Below are 18597 nucleotides of genomic sequence, written 5' to 3'. Positions count from 1 at the left end.
TTCCTATTGTGTGTTACGTATTCGTAATTTCCATTACACTTGACCGTTCCAATGTTGCAACAATGACAAATTTGATCTATATAAAGATATGAAAGGCAACATAAATCGTTCGCTTCGCGTGACGGCAACGATCGCGATTCTGGTCACGAAAAAAATGGCTGAGGAAAATAAGTTTTCCTTTTAAAATTCGTTGCTTATCACAATTTCGCGAGGTTTGCGTTATGTACCTATTAAAACTAATTGTGAGCTTTATCCTGACTCGTGAAAAAGTATCTACATTCCTGAGGGAAATAAATTCACAACGCGCAGCGCAAATCCTTTACGACCACTGAAATTTATGACATTACTTTATTCTGGCAATTCTTGTACATTTACACGTCGTTTTATAGTTTGCAACTTTTCATCTAAGCTTGCCTTTTTTATGTTCTGTAATCTGCAAAGATAATTTAAAATACGATCGATATGCGTGGGTGTTTTTTTTTTTTTTTTTTTTTTTATAGGGAGAAGTAAAACTAATATATTTAATCAATCAAAAAACTTATTATTAAGATTTAATATTAATTTACAATAATAAGTGATAAAAATAATGATATGAGTATCGGATTAATTTACATTTGACTATTAAATCTCCTTTGAAAATCCTTGTAACAAATATTTAACACATCAAAAGTTTTAATACGCAAATTTCAACAAACTGTAATCTGACAATTTACAATTAATACTTTGTACACTTTAACCTATATATCAATTATTATATAACATTTTGCTCTCGCGTTTAATGACAATGTATGCACGAAAAGCCACATTTGTGCACTTTAACGAGAGGTCACCATTATAAATCTCTCTCTCTCTCTCTCTCTCTCTCTCTCTCTCTGTACTGTTGAGGTAACTCGATTCGCAAAGTGCAAAAGTTTTAGCCCGCAATTAATCTCGTATAAACGATCGATTCCGGTGCGTTATCGCAGTTCCTCGTGGTCCCGTGCAGGATGAAATTGAACTCCGTAATGTCACCGAATTGCAACGGCCGTTCTGCTTCCACAGCGTCGCCGATAGACGCGCATTAGGCGAAATTGGATGCAGGCGGTGCTTGTGCGATGCAAGTGTGCAACGATATACGGTAGAGACAGGGAAAACTTCGTATAGGGAACCGTAACGCAAACAGTTCTCTCTATCGGCAACTTTTATTATCCTTCTACGCGAATTTTATCTAGTCGATCGCGAATCTTTACGATGTCGAGCTTGTTGAAACTCAGCCACGGTACGATAAGAAAGTTTTCGATATCCTTTATGTATCGAATCCGAAGTAACGCTACGTGTCGCTGATATAAATTTAATATCCGCCGTTTTCCGATTGTGTCACGTTTATTCTCCGCTCATCCCATATGACGCGCGAGCGCGAGATTTTGCTCTCGTGGTGGACGATAAACTCATCGTAGTTTGCGCGAATAGTCTCTTGGACTCGAGCTCGTAATCTTTAGACGGTAAAATTGATTTACCTTGTATCTCTATTCTAACTTTAACGACTTTTGTGCATCCAGCGTAGACCGAGTTTCCCCGGAACTAAAATTTTTTCAGGCATTCAAATACACATGCTCGACTGCGAACTGATGAGTCTTATAATTTCCTGCTCGTGGATAGGCTCGATAAACAGCCGCGCTATTTTTGGCTCTACCGAAAAGCACGACCTATTTTTTGATACTTCAAAATTAGCTTGAATCGAAACCGGTTCGGATACAGTTCTTTTTGATTCGTACTGTTAAATATCGCTTCGACATAGGTGTCAAGTGTGACGACACTCTTGTTTGTCGTAGCCGGAGCGGTTGGCTCGGTTACAATTGACGTTCTTTGAAAACGACATAACTTCCTCCAATTTCAATCGAGCGTATTCCCTCGAAACCGTCGATGCAGGGAAAATGGCGATATCGAGATACATACACGCTCGTGAACAACAGAGGTGGAAAAACAAAGAAAGAGAGAAGAAGCGCAAGGTGAAAGAGCAAAAAAATGAGATGGAATGAGAGGACAAAGCCAAGAGAGAGAGAGAGAGAGAGAGAGAGAGAGAGAGAGAGAGAGAGAATGTGCAAAGAGCCATTATCGGTAACAGCTCTTGTACGCGTACGATGCACCGGGGTCGAACTTTCCAATAAATCTCCGTGATGAGGGATGGAGAGGGATAGAATATTCCGAGAGAAAGAGAGAGAGAGAGAGAGAGAGAGAGAGAGAGAGAGAGAGAGCGACCGAGAGACACGACGATGGAGATATGCAAAGTTAGGAGAGATGAGAGGTGGGAAGATGATAGTAAAGACGCGTTCAGACAATGTTGGCGAGCCATCGATTACATCACAAGACGAAAGTCTTCGTCATCGATTAATTTGAATAACCGAATAATGCAATTTCGTACGTATTATCGATGACAATTTATCATTTAAAAAATTTTTACGCCATTTTTTTCTGATTCCATTTATAAAACCCCGTTGCTAAAAATGCCCTTGTTAAATTAATTGCATATAACGACATGACAATGTTAACCTTTGTAGGTCAAATTTTTTTTTTCCTCTCTTCCTGGTCACATATGAGTCACAATGTTTCGTTGCAATTTTAACGGTCTCATAGTGTTTGAAAAAAAATCTACAAAAAATTATATTATATATTTATATATATTCCTTGACATTTGTAAATAATAACCTAACCATGTACAAAGTTAAAAACAATTTTATCTCTTCCTTTTTATGGATTAAGAGCTACGGGATATTCTATTGTTAAAATATCAATAGGATCAAAGCGACCCATGTGTGACCTTTAAGGGTTAATTGGATAATTTGCGCAAATCTTTCAATCACATCATGCTCGAATGTTTGTCGATGTATTTTCAGATTTAACTTAGCCAAAATGAATACAAACTCTTTCCAATTGTTAATTTTTTCAACTGAACGCACCTTTATCGGGACAGGAGGTAGATATAAGCGGGAGAAGGGTCGCACTCGCCAGTCAGAGAGTCAGGGGGTTGACGCGGTTCGCCGGAAAAGAGTGGTTCACGTTTCGTTGCGACCGAGCGCGCTCATCATCGACACCATGGACCATCGACTCACCTTGCCTCCTTTCCTCCCTCCTCCCACCCCCGCGGATATACCGATGCGCCCCCGTACCGTATGAACAACGCCATCCCCCGTTCTCCGTTCCCGTTGCTCGCATGCAAGAACTTCAGTTTCGTGCACGAAACCGCCCGGTCGACGGTGGTGTTGATTCGATGTCATTCGGCTCGAATTGTCACGAGGATTGGCGCGATGCACCGATTCTTTGGACGCAAATGCGTCACCTTCGTCGTACGTTATTATGCGGAATTTCACGTTTTTTTTCTTTTTCTTTTATTCCCACGACCTGTCAAACATGATCTCTTAACTCTCGTCGGCGCACCCACGCGTGGGATCGCGCGACGTGCAACTGGTGCATCGTATCGACATTTGTGCGTTCGTGCGAGTGTAACATGTGCTGTTCCTCGAACTGTAAATCGTGTCGTAAACCGGGGTTATTTTAGTTTACGATATAGAAAGCACGAGCGTGCTTTTGGAAGACCCTTGAGACTGAACGTTGAGTAATACCGGGAAACTACCTCGCGACACATGTATTTTACACATTTATCTTTGATTGATTAAACAAGAAGAGAATTTGGAAATTAATAATATTTCGCAATATGTCTGACGAGAGTTAAGGCTGATCAATTTCAGTTTTTATTTGGCGATTCACGCATTGCTGTATTTAGTTTCAATTATCGCCACGTGATCATTCTTTGATAGCACATGTTTGATCTCAAACAACACAAAAAGGAAATTAATCAGCAAACATTATGTAACTAAATTATTTATATCGAAGAAACGAATACGTGTCGAATTTAACGGCGTTGAATATATTTTTACATATTCGATAAAAATTCGCCATAATTAATTATTTAATTTTAATTTACTCATTGAGAGAGTATCGAAAACAGAAGCAATTTTTCCCGCCTCCTCTATATCTGTCCCGTGGAATGTGCAGCAAGCCTTGTTCACATATTTTAATCGATTACTTCGAAAAGTGCATACATATATAAAATTGATATATGTATAAGAGACATATAAATAATTTTTATATCTTACAAATGTTTACTTCAATCAATGTTTACATCTGTAGTCATACAGCGTTTTATCAGTACTCTATAATTTTTTACATTGTTTATAACGAAATCGTAATCTTTTCGAAACGATCGATTTCCAACTTTGATTATATACTTCCTGTAGAGAGAAATGAAGAGAAGAAGTCGAGAGAATTAAAAATACACGTCGCTGATTTCGTTTTACGCGTTACGGAATTAAACTTACTCAATTGCAGTTACTTTGGCAACAATTCAAGACATTCAGCAAATATTTTCGTTGTACTAATTCATTCTGACCAGGCGCTCTGCGCAGTTTACGTCGCGTTGCTAAAATAAGTATAGATCTTCGAAACAATTCTGTGCGTGGAACATTATCCGCAACATATATTCCTTCTTTACTTCTTCAATTTCTTCTCTCTTTTTGCATTAAAAAAGATTCACCGTTGCCGTATAAGTGTCTCCAGACTGAGCTGTCGTAGAATATAATAGCTCGTAAACTGCTTAATGTCGTCCAGCTTTTATCATCGTATAGGTGTCCTATTTTACAATTGAATAGACAAAAAACTCTGCATAAGATATAAATTTAAATATACACACACACATATATATATATATATATATATAGGGGAACGTGGGGTAGAACGGCCAACGTAAGCATTGAGCAAGTTTTCAACATATTAAAAAAAATAAATAGATCTTTTTTTTTACTAAAAATATTCTTTTGGAATATCCACTATAAGAAAAAACACAAGTTTATTTTAAAATAATAGTTTACATAGATGAGATTATTGATTTAGTAAAAGCCTGGATTTTCGTGACATGCTTTTCATGCGGCGTATAATGGACTACCTCCAAAACTTGTTTATTTCATTAACATTGATGTCTAAAACTTCTTAAAAGTTGTATATTATAACATGATATATAGAACATAAGAATATAGATTTGTATTTTTAAATGATAACTATAAATTAATAAATAAAAACAATTCTCTTGTTATAATAAATACTTTTTTCTTTAAAACATGGAAAATATTCTTTAATAATTTTGGTATTAATTTTGAAAGACAGCATCTATGTATACTCTCTTTCTTTCTCTAGTATAAAAATAAAAAGTATAACATTTCGTGGACTAATATTTCATTAAGGCTCAAAACGTATTTATTTACTTTTGATCATATAAAAAATTATAATTACGCAATATTTACATAGGCACAGTATGAAATTAATAAAAAAAGATCATTTTAAAACATAAATGTATTTACAGTAATAAAAAATAGAATTTTATCATTGTTTACCTTATGTAAATATATCGAAGAATTACAACTCAGTCGCGGAGAGCACAGCAAGTGCATTAAATAATTTATAACAACTTTCAACTAAAAATATTGCGACCACTGATAACAGCACGCAGAAAGAGACACCTAATAGTAATAATTGCAACATATTTCATGACATGGTAGCATCTCTGTAAAAAGATATCGACTCTGTACCATTGTACCCCGCGGTGCCGTTTTACCCCACGTTCCCCTATATATATATATATATATATATACAATATATATATTTTGTTCGTCTCGTATTTTATTATGACTTTATTTGTTCGATGAATAAAATTAATGACATTTAATTGTTCGAAGGACACGTTTCAATTTGTGAGTGCAATTCTATATATACTTTTTTCGCATTAATATAATGTTATGCGTAGTATCTCTTTTAATATCGGAAATGGAATGTAATAAATAGAGCTTAAGCGTTACTGAAGGTAACGTTAAATTGGGACGAATTTGAGCTGGTTTGCGTGCATGCGTCCAAGGATTTCCGTGCGGAAGAGAGAATCTTGAAATTGTTGCAGAGCCCGGAGCACGGCAGCACCACCCAAGAGGAAAGAGATACCAAAGCCCGGAGGCAGACTGTCAAGAGTCATACGTCGCCGTCTTCCGGCATCAGCCCTGGAACGCCGACGGCCTCCTTTCGCCGTAAACCACCGCCGGTTTCGCCAGCGAGATCCATCACACCAGAAGTGATACAGGTCGGTTGCCTCATATACATATAACGTCTTCTCGATTCGAATTTATAATTATATGCAAATATAACGAGGTGTGTCACCGTTTGCATTAAGCAATAATCAAAATTTTCAAGGATGAAATCTTTTTTTTTTTTTTTTTAATGAATGATTGTCTTTGTTGATATATTTTTTTTTTTTTTATTGTAAAGGTTGAAGAATAGACTTTAACAATTTATAGCAAATCCGATAAAACAAATGCAGTTTGCGTCGCACAATTCGTTTCTCCAATCTACTTCCCGCGAATTCGTCAAGCATTAGGGACAAATACAATTGCTGCACTAATTGGTAAATGGGAAAAGACTAGAATAGAGGGGCAAAGGGGGAGTTTCACGCGCCAGGAGAATTACGAGTTCCGCGCTAATTAATTTCTTTAATTGAATCGACGGACTGCAGTTTTTTTTTCCGCATGACGGCAAAGTATATTTTTGTCATAATTTAATGAATGCGGTTACGCGATTACTATAATCGCGTACTTGTTACATATGTGAGCTTTAAATGCGGATCATTTTAATTAATCCACACGGTTTGTAAATATTTATTTCATGTATGTAAACAATGTGTATCTTTTGATATTTGCATTTAACTTCTTAAAAAGATTGCATTACAGCGTTTATGTCATCTTCGCGAGAGTATTACAATATTTTACCAATACAGAAAAGTTATCTGCTTTTCAAAATGTTTATTTGTTGCGTAGTCAGGACTTGAGGACGACACTCAAAGCAGCTCGCGCGGAGATTCCCAAAGACAAAGTTCGAAAAGTTCAGATGGCTCAGTTCCCAGTTCACGAAGGTATGATTAAAGGGAGATTTTATTTTTTCTTTTGCTTTTAATTGAGATCTTTAGAAAACTATCATTATAAAAACAGTGTTGAGTATATATTAATCGATTAATTTCCTCGACTAAATTAATTAAATAACATAAATAATTATGATTAATTTAATTAATGAATAAGGTTTATTATTAAACAGTATTTAAATAAATGGAACGAATTTTTAATGTTAGTTGAACATTGAAATCTAAATCGATTATTTAATAATACATTTCATTTACTGATTAAATTAATCACAATTATTTATGTTATCGATTAATTTAATAAAGGAAATTAATCGATTAATATATGCTCTTATTTATGAAAAAAGCATTTTTAAAAATTACTCAATTCATTAAAAAATCGCAGAGATAGTGTGATCATCTTTGCCATTTTTCGCATCATTCAAAAGTCAATTTTAAATTTTCTTGCGAATTACAAAAGCGAATCTGTTATCGTGTCTCAGATCCTCCATGAAGAAGTCAATTCGAAAAACAGCCCCTTCGCCCCCGGTGAACCCGCCGGGTATCCTTCGCGAGGTGAGCGAGGAACGAGAGGACCATGTCGTTTCCCCAGCAGAACCCACCGCGAAGCCCAAGTATTCCTCGGACGAAAGCTCGGACGAGGACGAGGAGGACACTCGCATGCTGGAGGGCAACGTCTACACGAAGAGCGGCATCGAGGTAACCGAACGTAACCGATAGGCTCTCGATTCGCAAGGACGATGATGTAACGCGCTATAAAAATGGCTTGACTTAGATCTCGAGAAAAAGCGCCGGAAACGTGAGGCGCACAAAGGCGGAAATCGAGGCGGATCCGGAAGAAGAGGACGAGTTCGGTTACACAATCAGTGAGTGCGATTTGTGCTAAATGTAGCATCGAGGAAACCGCGATCGGGGAAACAATTGAGAGAATCGTGGTATTTATATACTATTTGCGTCACGTACCAAATCAATATTCACATTCTATGCGATCGCATCGTTGGTTACGTGGCGGTCGCTGATAATGGTAGCAAAATCCAATTTTACTGCATCTCCGATTATCCATCTACACACTGTGAGAGGGATAATTTTAATCGCAAGCACATGAAATCCAACAAGTCTGCATCGGATGCATTACACAATGATCGATTAATGTACATTGCATGAAATTGCTTTTCTTTCTTTTTTAAATTTTGCAGAGAAGATACAGAAGAAGTATCAGAATCTCGGACATAAAGTACTGATGGTTATCCTCGAGAGGGGCAGGGGAGGATTGGGTATCTCCTTGGCCGGACATAAGGACAGAAACAGAATGGCGGTGTTTATCTGTGGCCTCAATCCGAAAGGTATAGCCTATAAAAACGGCGGACTCCTCATCGGCGACGAGATATTAGAGGTAGGCATCTCTTACTTTTCTCTCGTTTTTTACGACTCGCCATTTGCGGTTCTTCATATGACGATTCCTGGTGGTTCCTTTACCAGATTGTTTACGCAACTTTCGTTTCACATGTTGTTTAATTTGTTTGTATAATTTTCTGTGAAACAATAATACTTAAATGTGCTTGAGACACACATGCATTTAAGTAAGTAAAGTTCAAGTAAGTTTAAAGAGTAATGTAGAGATATTGTATTAAAAAAAAATAATTGAAATAAAAAACCTAGTGTTACTAATTACAATATTTAGAATTTTTTCCAAATATACACTACGCAAAAAAATTAAAGGACCACTTTTTCCATATAAAAAAAGGTCAATTTTCAAGTAGTTGCAACTTTCTTAAAAATAATCGAAATAAGATCAATAAAAAAGCGTTTTAAAGTTGGAAGTTTTTAATTTTAGAATCTTTAAGTGAATTTTTTCTATTAAATATTTTTCGTTACATTGTAAGAAAGCGACGACCGTTGATTGAACAAAAGTTTGTTTAAGAATACCGAATGAACAAAAAATTCTAGGATGATTTCATTAATTACATCTTAAAGAGCAGAGTTTTAGCTTTAATTTCTTTTTTTAACGAATGTTCTATAATTTTTTTTCGCCGAGATATTTATTATTAAAGCAAAATCGAGCTATTAACTTGGAACGCTTATAACTCTTGAAAAAATGATCCTACAATAATTATTAATTTAAGTTTTTGAAATCTATAGAGAAAAAAACTTAACAATTCGGCTTTTTGTACGAGTAACTGGAATGCTTTTTACTTGTAAATGTTGTAGAGTTCATGAAAATTATAGCGTTTTTTCGTTGATTAGATAAACTTGATTAAATTAACTTTCATTGATTTAAATAAAAAAAGATAAAAGTGCAATTTTTACTTGATTTTTAAGTAACAATTAAGCTTCAAAAATGAATAATGATTGAAAAAACGATATGAGCATCTTAAAGTGCTAACTTTTCTCTTTAAATTGTTTTTTTTAATAATTATTGTACGATCATTTTTTCACTAGTTATAAGCGTTCAAAGTCAATAGCTCGATTTTGCTTTAATAATGATTATCTCGGCGAAAAAAAAATCATAGAACATTTGTTAAAAAAAAGAAATTAAAGCTAAAACTCTGCTCTTTAAAATACAATTAATGAAATCGTGCCAGAATTTTTTTTAATTCAGTATTCTTGAACAAACTTTTGAAAAATTTGTTCAATCGACGGTCGTTGCTTTCTTACAACGTAATTTTGTAACAAATATAAAGAAATAAAATTCATTTAAAGATTTTAAAACTAGGAACTTCAAGCTTTGAAATCCTTTTTGATTGATTTTATTCCGATTATTGTTAAGGATGTTACAACTACTTGGAAATTGGCCTTCTTTCATATGAAAGAAAGTGGTCCTTTAATTTTTTTGTAGTACTTATATACATCTAACTAGATCTTTGACGCTTCGACATTTTTATTAAATGATTTATTAAGCAATGTTTTTATTAAGCATATTCGATAAATAGAGAGGTTATAATTTTTAAAAATCTAAATTAAAAAAAAGTATGAAAAAAACAAAACAATTCTCTTATTCGAAAAAAACGTATATCCTTACTTTATATCTTATACCAACTTTATTTCGTCTTTTTCTTGCTCAAATAAAATGATCAAAAAAATTTTACATATTTTTGTCAATTCAAATTTCACAAGTTGCTATGACACGTTTTGCAATAAATTTCCATTTCGTTTCGCATGTCGATACAAATGACGGAAAAAAAAAAAAAAAAAAAAAACTTTATTTTTCGTTCGATTTGATTCAGGTGAACGGTTGCGTGTTGCAAGGACGGTGTCATTTGAACGCATCCGCTCTCATCAAAGGCTTACCCGGCACTCGCTTCAAGATCATTGTTTATCGGTGAGACATAAGAGCTTTTTCCGTGATGTATAACGCGTGACGTAGATGGCATGTATAACAAAATTCATTAAAACTATAAACGGATTTCGCCTGTCCCGGTTGCAGAAGATCGAAGGCTGTCGATGACATCGCCGTAAAACCAATAGTTCAATTTCCACCAACCTTGGATGACGTAAGTCAGTTTACATCGTGTATTTTTTATCTTGTTATCTTCTTCGAGATAGTGCATGGCCGGTTGTAGTTTTCACAGAATATCAAGTCGTTGGGAAACGATTAATACAAATCTATACGTTTATCGCGCAATTAAAATAATGTACAGAAATGCTGCATAATAGTCTATAGTAAACATAAATGATCGATGAACGTATAATTGCTATCAATATCATTCTTAAATAACGATTGCTATAAATACTCAATTTAACATCAATTGGTATTTATCACGAGGAGGATATGTCTTCGGTGAATCATGTAATTTCATTATAATTGACATAGATTCCTCACAAGGACTCAAGAAAAGTGCTTGAAACAATTTTTTGCTTCTTTCATGATTTCTTACGTGAAAAAAAGACGATTATCACCTACAAAAATTTTGATTACATTCACATCCATTGGCGAATCTTTTTAAAAATCTCGAAACTTTCTTATCGAGATATTTGACTTTCGCGTCGAGATGTATTTATATGACACTCCATACTTATTATGATAGATATTAACATCGTTGCTTTCACCGATTTCTCGAAATCGCAAGATCATGAAAATATGCCGATATGCCTCGACTACTTCGATCTAACATGATCATAATTTCACCTGCACCTGATTATCATAAACAACACTGTTCGACTCGCATAATTTCTATACACAGAACATGTCTCAAACGATATAACTACGATAATGCATGCGACGTAAGTGCACATGATATTGCCATAAAGTGACGAACTATTATATTTCAGAACTTTACGAGCTTCAGTAAGTACAAGGGAGTCCGTGAGGTACAAATAAAGAAGGCAAGTATTTATAAATAATAAGGCAAAGCTGATTGCATCAATGGAATATTTCGTCCGATGTGTCAATAAATTTTTAATCATCAATTGTATCGTTTGTAGAGTCCGTATGGTCTAGGTATAATGATCATCGAAGGGAAACATCTGGCCGTGGGACAGGGTATCTTCGTGTCGGATATTCAAGATGGCAGTGCCGCAGAACAGGTAATTTCTCGCTCATACGAGCCTCGGAAATCCCATTTTAACCCGAAACTCTTTACAATATTGCAGGCTGGATTAAAAATGGGTGACATGATCTTGGCCGTTAATCTGGATAGTTTATTAGGGCGTACGTATGATGAGGTTGGTATTTTTTCTTTCCTTTTTCTTGAGCAAAAAATTATTTGGTGTAGCTTACTCCATAGTTTTTTTTTTTTTTTTTGCTTCTTTAGGCTACGGAGTTATTAAAGAAAGCGCAGGGTGTTGTTGTGTTGACCGTTTGTAATCCTAACGAGAATAAAGTAGAACAGAAGGAGAAAGATAAACCTAAACTTGCAAGTGAGACTGGTGATATTGCACAGAAGACGCCACAAAAAGGTGCACCGGGTGAGTTTGATGACGCGGTATATTAAATTTTTACGTTTGATTTATGGAAACTCGTGAAAAACATAATTACGCACGTACATTTTGTTTATAAAATTATGATCTGTCTTTATATTCTCTCTTATTACATGCTGCTAATATCAGCAACTGTCAAAGAAGCGGAGTCTGAGAAAATTCGGCAGGATCCGAAAACCTGTCAGATAGTAGTCGGTCAAGAAGTGACGATAGAGTTTCAAAAAGAAAAGGACCAGGTCGTAGGTATCTTCATCGCTGGCGGTTCTGATACTCTCTGGGTGAGCATATTCGATAATCTTTAAACTATGATATTTTGCTTTAAACACTTTGCATTACAATTAATTTACGATTTTTTAATTATTTTAATTAAATTAATATACAATTTTTTTTTAATTATGAAACGGTTAAATATGCATTGTAAACATAGAATAACTACATGAGAGAAAAAAATTGACGCGATACGCAGATAAATGTGCGTGAAACATAATATTTTATAAATATCTCAAGTGTCACGATGGAGATATTGATGTATTGATTTCATACATCAATAAATATCGATACTAATTATTGCGGTAACTTTTTAATGCGTAATACTTTTTTTCCAGAACGGGGTGTTCGTCCTGGATGTATTCCCCGAAGGCGCGGGCGGGAAGGACGGTCGGTTACAAGCCGGTGATCAGATTCTCAGTATAGGCCATGAGAGTTTCAAACAGATAGAGTCCCACAAAGCTCGGGAAGCGATGTTGAAGCTTACTTCCGGAACTGTACGTGACTTGTACTTTTTAAAATAATCATTCTCTTCTCTTAATCGAGAATATGAAAAATAAAGCTGGCTATTTCGAGCTCTAACATTCTCCTAGCAAATTATCGTTTCGGATTAATCGAGCGAACTCGTGGCACATTCGTTTGCAGATCACGATGACGGTGTTGCGTCACGAGAAACCAACCGAGGAGTACGAGGTCGAGATACAGAAGAAGAGCGGTAGAGGTGCAGGTATTTGTTTCGCCGCGTTTAGAAGCGGCAAGGGAGCTTACGTGACGGAGCTGGTATGTAATCTCGTTTACTCGAAATTCTATCATTATAGGGGAACGTGGGGTAGAACGGCCAACATAAGCATTGAGCAAGTTTTCAACATATTAAAAAAAAATAAATAGATCTCTTTTTTACTAAAAACATTCTTTGGAATATCTACTACAAGAAAAAACACAAGTTTATTATAAAATAATCGTTTAAATAGACGAGAGTATTGATTTAGTAAAAGCCTAGATTTTCGTGACATGCTTTTCATGCGGGGTATAATGGACTACCTCCAAAACTTGTTTATTTCATTAACATTGATGTCTAAAACTTCTTAAAAGTTTTATATTATAATATGATATATAGAACATAAGAATATAGATTTGTATTTTTAAATGATAACTATAAATTAATAAATAAAAACAATTCTCTTGTTATAATAAACATTTTTTTCTTTAAAACATGGAAAAATATTCTCTAATGTAATAATTTTTGATATTAATTTTGAAAGACAGCATCTATGTATAGACTCTCTTTCTTTCTCTAGTATAAAAATAAAAAGTACAACATTTCGTGGACTAATATTTCATTAAGCCTCAAAACGTATTTATTTACTTTTGATCATATAAAAAATTATAATTACGCAATATTTACATAGGCACAGTATGAAATTAATAAAAAAAGATCATTTTAAAACATAAATGTATTTACATTTTTAATAATATGTATTTACATATTTAATAAAAAATAGAATTTTATCATTGTTTACCTTATGTAAATATATCGAAGAATTACAACTCAGTCGCGGAGAGCACAGCAAGTGCATTAAATAATTTATAACAAATTTCAACTAAAAATATTGCGACCACTGATAACAGCACGCAAAAAGAGACACCTAATAGCAATAATTGCAACATATTTCAGGACATGGTAGCATCTCTGTAAAAAGATATCGACTCTGCACCATTGTATCCCGCGGTGTCGTTTTACCCCACGTTCTCCTACAAGCGATATTATCGTGACTCATGTTATCGTCGTCATGTTCTAACGTCGTCTTCTCTCTCAGATGCCAGGCGGTCAGGCAATCGAAACTGGCAAGATTTGCAAGGGCGATCATCTTATAACGATCAGCGGATTGGACGTGCGTGACGTTTCCTTCGACGACATCGCCTTTCATTTAAAGATATCCAATCCGCTGCAGTTGAAGCTAGCTAGATATAAATCCGCCAAACAATGACAGGTAATAAGATTAACGCGTCATTTCTTCGATAACTAAACAGTTCTATAAATGTATTGAATTTTTTTTTTTTTTTTTTTTTTTTTTTTTTTGCGATCTTCGATTTGAAGAAACGAGCGCCAAAAGAACGTGTTTGCACTGGCGTTAATAAAGTGAACTTTTCAGGGTTCTGCGGGCGGAACTCCCAATGCGTGTCCCGACGTACGAAGAAGCATCTACAGACACCGTGGATTCTAGTGTGATATATATAGGTAAAAAAAAAATGTCTTAATAACCATAAGTACCTTTGTTACGAGAGCCGCGTATAAAATCGCGCGACTAGCTCTATTAGTTACACGCCAGCGTCGCCAATCGATCTTGCCGTTCGAACTCGCGTGCAACACGAGAAGTGAAAAATAGAATGATAGCTGAGATAAAGCACGATAAAGCGCGGCGATTTATATAACGCATGTGTATCATTTTGTTAGAGCTGACGGAGAAGCTTTGTAGCCAACTCGGAAGGAATCAATCGTTGTAACGCGCGATTGCCAGATAGTCGATTAAAAAATCTTCGTCAACGTCGATCGATCGAGTTTGTGTAAATGATTATTCCGTCTGCCGGTGCTCGTGCTCGTGCAAATATAGCTCCGATATACGACATCTTATCGTCTTATATACATATACACAAAACACACACACACACACACACACACTATAATGATATGTTATAATTATATAGTGCGAAGTAAACACGTTATCACCGATAATAACGAGGAGAATAGGACAGGTGTAAATCGATAATAATCTCGGCGAGTCTGTATATCAAGGGAAACGTCGTTTAAATCTATTCTCTTCACTTGGGAGAGATACGATGTCACTCCCTTTATATCTTCATACAAAACCGAATTCGCTTGTATGTTTCGTACTACAACTAATATATTTAAGGCAAGCAAATAGTAGATGCGATTATAGTGCGCGTTTTTTCGGATATATCCGTTTCTTTTCTTTTTTTTTTTTTTTTTTTTTAAGATAAGATTCTAGTCTCGCCCGCGAAGATCGGCATTTCTCGCCTTAATTATCGCTTTCGCTCGCGTCACGGCTGCTCCCATTATCATGGCTGACGTAACGTTATATATATATATATATATATATATGTTGTCGCATACCGTATTTTTTTCAATATTAATAAGACAAGCACGAGAGAACGGTGTACGAGCTACGTCAAAAAATATACGCCCGAGTTAAGGAAACTTCGAGTATATATCCTTGTTAAAAGTGTATTTTCCCATTTATCCAAGAATTTCGCGTAGGAATAAGATGCACCGGTCGGCCACGTCCGTTTAATAAAATCGGTAGATAGATAACGATTTTGTAAAACATGTAGCTTAATTTATAGATTAATAAAGACGAAATGGGATGCGATACATAGTAACATAAAATATATTAGACTACTCTATCCGCGACTTCCTAAGTCTTAAACGCGAAAGGACGTTCGCGTGTAACTTTGACGTAACTCGCGCGCAAATATCGTTGACGACTCGTACATCGGTATATGATGTATTTATATCGCTAATAAAATAAAATGCCGCCTAAAAAAAATTATAGAGATAATAACAGGTAATAAGAGGAGCCTGACGATCGCGGGGAGCGGTCGCGTCGAGCGAGATCACTTAGGTAGTAAGTGCTTTGGTGACGTGCGAGATCATCCTCTCGTGTCAAGATCATCCCTGTACGATCTCGCCGAAGCGTAATATAATCGCGAGACGTTTGCCGACACCAACGGATGGCGGATTATTCCGAGTGTTCAAGCGTTTTTCTTTATGCTCTTATGCTGACGTTCGTCTCAAGTCACGACAGATGACAGGTGACGCGTCGCAAAGCTAGACTGGCTTGTTGAGAACTACACATAGTTAAAATAAATATACCTACCATATATATAACTAGTCCTATAAATATTATATATTAATACGGAAATTTTCAAAGTGTGCAAGAGGAAAAACAAATACAGAGAGAAAAAAATGTGAAATTATATATATAAATAAATAAGTATATATATATATATATATATATATATATATATACATATATGTATACATACACGCGAATACATATATATATATATATATATATATATATATATATATATATAAATAATGTAGAATCTATAATAGGAATCGCGGAACACACGTTTATTTATCGCGTCATTCGTATCTCTCATCGCATGAATGATTGCACGTTCTCGTGGATTGAACGTTTTACATTTGAATTTCGCATAGTTTATCGTAGCGAGATATGTTAAAAAAGACGTCGATCTCCTGTCTCGGACGACGTGACGATATCTCGAAAACGAGTATCATCATCCGTAAAATTGTTAGTCTACGGTTATTATTATTACATAGTATATAGTATATATTGTAACGAGTTATATAGAAAAATATTTTAATTATTATATTCTATATTTATAAGATATATTATTGTATACTGAAATTTGAATTTTCAGACAGCAGAGAAAAATAGAGCAAACTTAATGTAAGCACGACGTTGAAAATCGAAGCGAACGGTGTTCGGAGAACGATCATTATACTAATGGAAAAGATATGATAATATTAGGTAAAGATGCGTGCAGTAAATTTTTTATTTTATCTCCTTAAATTTATTTTACATTAATTTATGCAAAACTGCTTCTCTTTTACTTTATATTTTTTATATTTATTTCCTTCTCTTTTATAAAAAAAAAAAAAATTATTTCCTCTTCCTCTTTATAAAGAAAAAATTTTTATTAACCTACTACTTTTACTACATTTACTTACTTTTCAAACTATACTGCTTTCTAATTTACATATATTCGTTATTACAAGCTCATGTTTGCTTTCATTTATTATATAACTTATCTTTATTTATTATTTATTATAATTAGAATTTTTTTTCCTTAATAGAAAAGATAAGCTCAAATTTCTAATTTATTCGCACAGCTATCTTATTCAAAATTCCATTAAATTTAATAGAGTATAGCCGGTAATGATGTATAATTATCGCGTTTCTGTACAATGTTAAAAAAATGTCTTGGCACTCGAGAATCGCTCGGATTACCGTCGCTCGTGCCTCTATCGATGCATCTTTAAGATTGTACACAAACTATAGGAATAATGCGTCTAGCGTTAAATGTGCGAAGGAATGAAATCCTGAATATTCATTGGAGAACTCCTGGTCCCGTGTATTTTCCGTCACTGAGTTTAAAGTTGCGTCTCTCAATCGTTATTTCGAAAACGTTCGGTATCAGATTGCCGACAGTGTGAAATTCAATATTTATCCCCAGGATGCGTTACAGGGTTACGTTACAAGAGAGACTAACGGGAAACTCTTGCTGTTGGCGAGAACACGATTGTTGAGAAAGCGCATCGATTATATGATCGCTGATGTTGCGTGTGAGTTTACAGTCAGTGGGAAATAATTAAAACAATTCCAGCCATTTTATTCTGTTCTTTGCGAGAAAACGTTAAAAATATTCTTTCGCGATCGTATAATTGAATTTGGCCTCGAATATTGCGATTAATTTATCGAGATGCGATTAATGTCACGCAATATCGAGACGCAACTTTCAAGTCGAGGACGTTCAACGCGGACTACAATTTGGGAGAAGGTCCTTCATAGTTACAGTTCTGTTCACATATACATTATATAATTGTACGATTATTGATAATATTACATATACGAGCGTGCGATTGTAAAATGGCTCGTGAAGGAAATAAATCATAGATCGCCCATTGTGATCGAATGGGACCTAAATGCGTTTCGCAAGAAAGTGAATACATAAAAGATATTATCATTATTCTCTCTCTCTCTCTCTCTTTTCCCATGGATTGTAAACAAAATTAAATAATCCGACGCCACTTTACAACCAACGGCTCATGATTATTATCCTGATTATTGTTATTATGATTATTACAGTCGACGTCATGATCATCGTAGCGCGGCACTACTGAGAGTAAGAAAGAAACTGATAATTATAGAACAAGAATAAAGTGTCACCGAGATCTATTAAAAGCATTAATTGCAACGTTGTAGTAAATAATGTTTGTTATTATTGCATAAATAATCTCTTTACACCATTTTTACTCATTATTTAGTGAACGACATAAGTAATATTAATTTGCACAGGTAAGTAATGTATGTTTCTATCATAATTTCTATAAGAAAAAGTCTTTCTCATAGTACAAAAAATCCTTTTTTTTTTTTTAAATACACATATTTATTATCCGCATACATGTATATCTCGCAATGTGCAATAAAATATCATCGTTAGCTGTTTAAATATTTTCATGCATCATAATAAACGATTTAAAAACATGCGTGAGAATATGATTTTTATATTTAACATAATTTAAAGTGAATTTACAATTTGGTGTGACGTGTGTCTTTATTATTTTATTCGCCGAAATTTTATTCTACAACCAAGGGAGA

General features: G+C 34.7%; 1 protein-coding gene across 5 annotated transcripts in view; it reads left to right on the top strand.

The window, feature by feature from the left end:
* Nucleotides 1–17952, top strand: part of LOC140664685 (multiple PDZ domain protein) — a 101956-nt gene extending 84004 nt beyond the window's left edge. For 4 of the 5 annotated variants that reach the window (XM_072890034.1, XM_072890035.1, XM_072890033.1 and 1 more), the window contains 16 exons: nucleotides 5981–6157; nucleotides 6888–6982; nucleotides 7468–7684; nucleotides 7761–7851; nucleotides 8182–8378; nucleotides 10210–10304; nucleotides 10410–10476; nucleotides 11255–11308; nucleotides 11408–11509; nucleotides 11576–11647; nucleotides 11737–11890; nucleotides 12032–12180; nucleotides 12508–12666; nucleotides 12815–12949; nucleotides 13987–14160; nucleotides 14323–17952. In XM_072890034.1, the coding sequence (XP_072746135.1) occupies nucleotides 5981–6157; nucleotides 6888–6982; nucleotides 7468–7684; nucleotides 7761–7851; nucleotides 8182–8378; nucleotides 10210–10304; nucleotides 10410–10476; nucleotides 11255–11308; nucleotides 11408–11509; nucleotides 11576–11647; nucleotides 11737–11890; nucleotides 12032–12180; nucleotides 12508–12666; nucleotides 12815–12949; nucleotides 13987–14157 (1935 nt within the window). In that variant the 3' untranslated portion in view covers nucleotides 14158–14160; nucleotides 14323–17952. The remainder of the gene's footprint in view (nucleotides 1–5980; nucleotides 6158–6887; nucleotides 6983–7467; nucleotides 7685–7760; nucleotides 7852–8181; nucleotides 8379–10209; nucleotides 10305–10409; nucleotides 10477–11254; nucleotides 11309–11407; nucleotides 11510–11575; nucleotides 11648–11736; nucleotides 11891–12031; nucleotides 12181–12507; nucleotides 12667–12814; nucleotides 12950–13986; nucleotides 14161–14322) is intronic. The other variant, XR_012046487.1, reaches the window with a different exon arrangement.
* The last annotated feature ends 645 nt before the right edge of the window (nucleotides 17953–18597 follow it).

The sequence above is a fragment of the Anoplolepis gracilipes genome, chromosome 4 (genome assembly GCF_047496725.1).
Source record: "Anoplolepis gracilipes chromosome 4, ASM4749672v1, whole genome shotgun sequence".
NCBI classification, from domain to species: Eukaryota; Metazoa; Arthropoda; class Insecta; order Hymenoptera; family Formicidae; genus Anoplolepis; species Anoplolepis gracilipes.
Note: the sequence above shows the minus strand (reverse complement) of the source record. Positions and strands in the feature narration are given on the sequence as shown.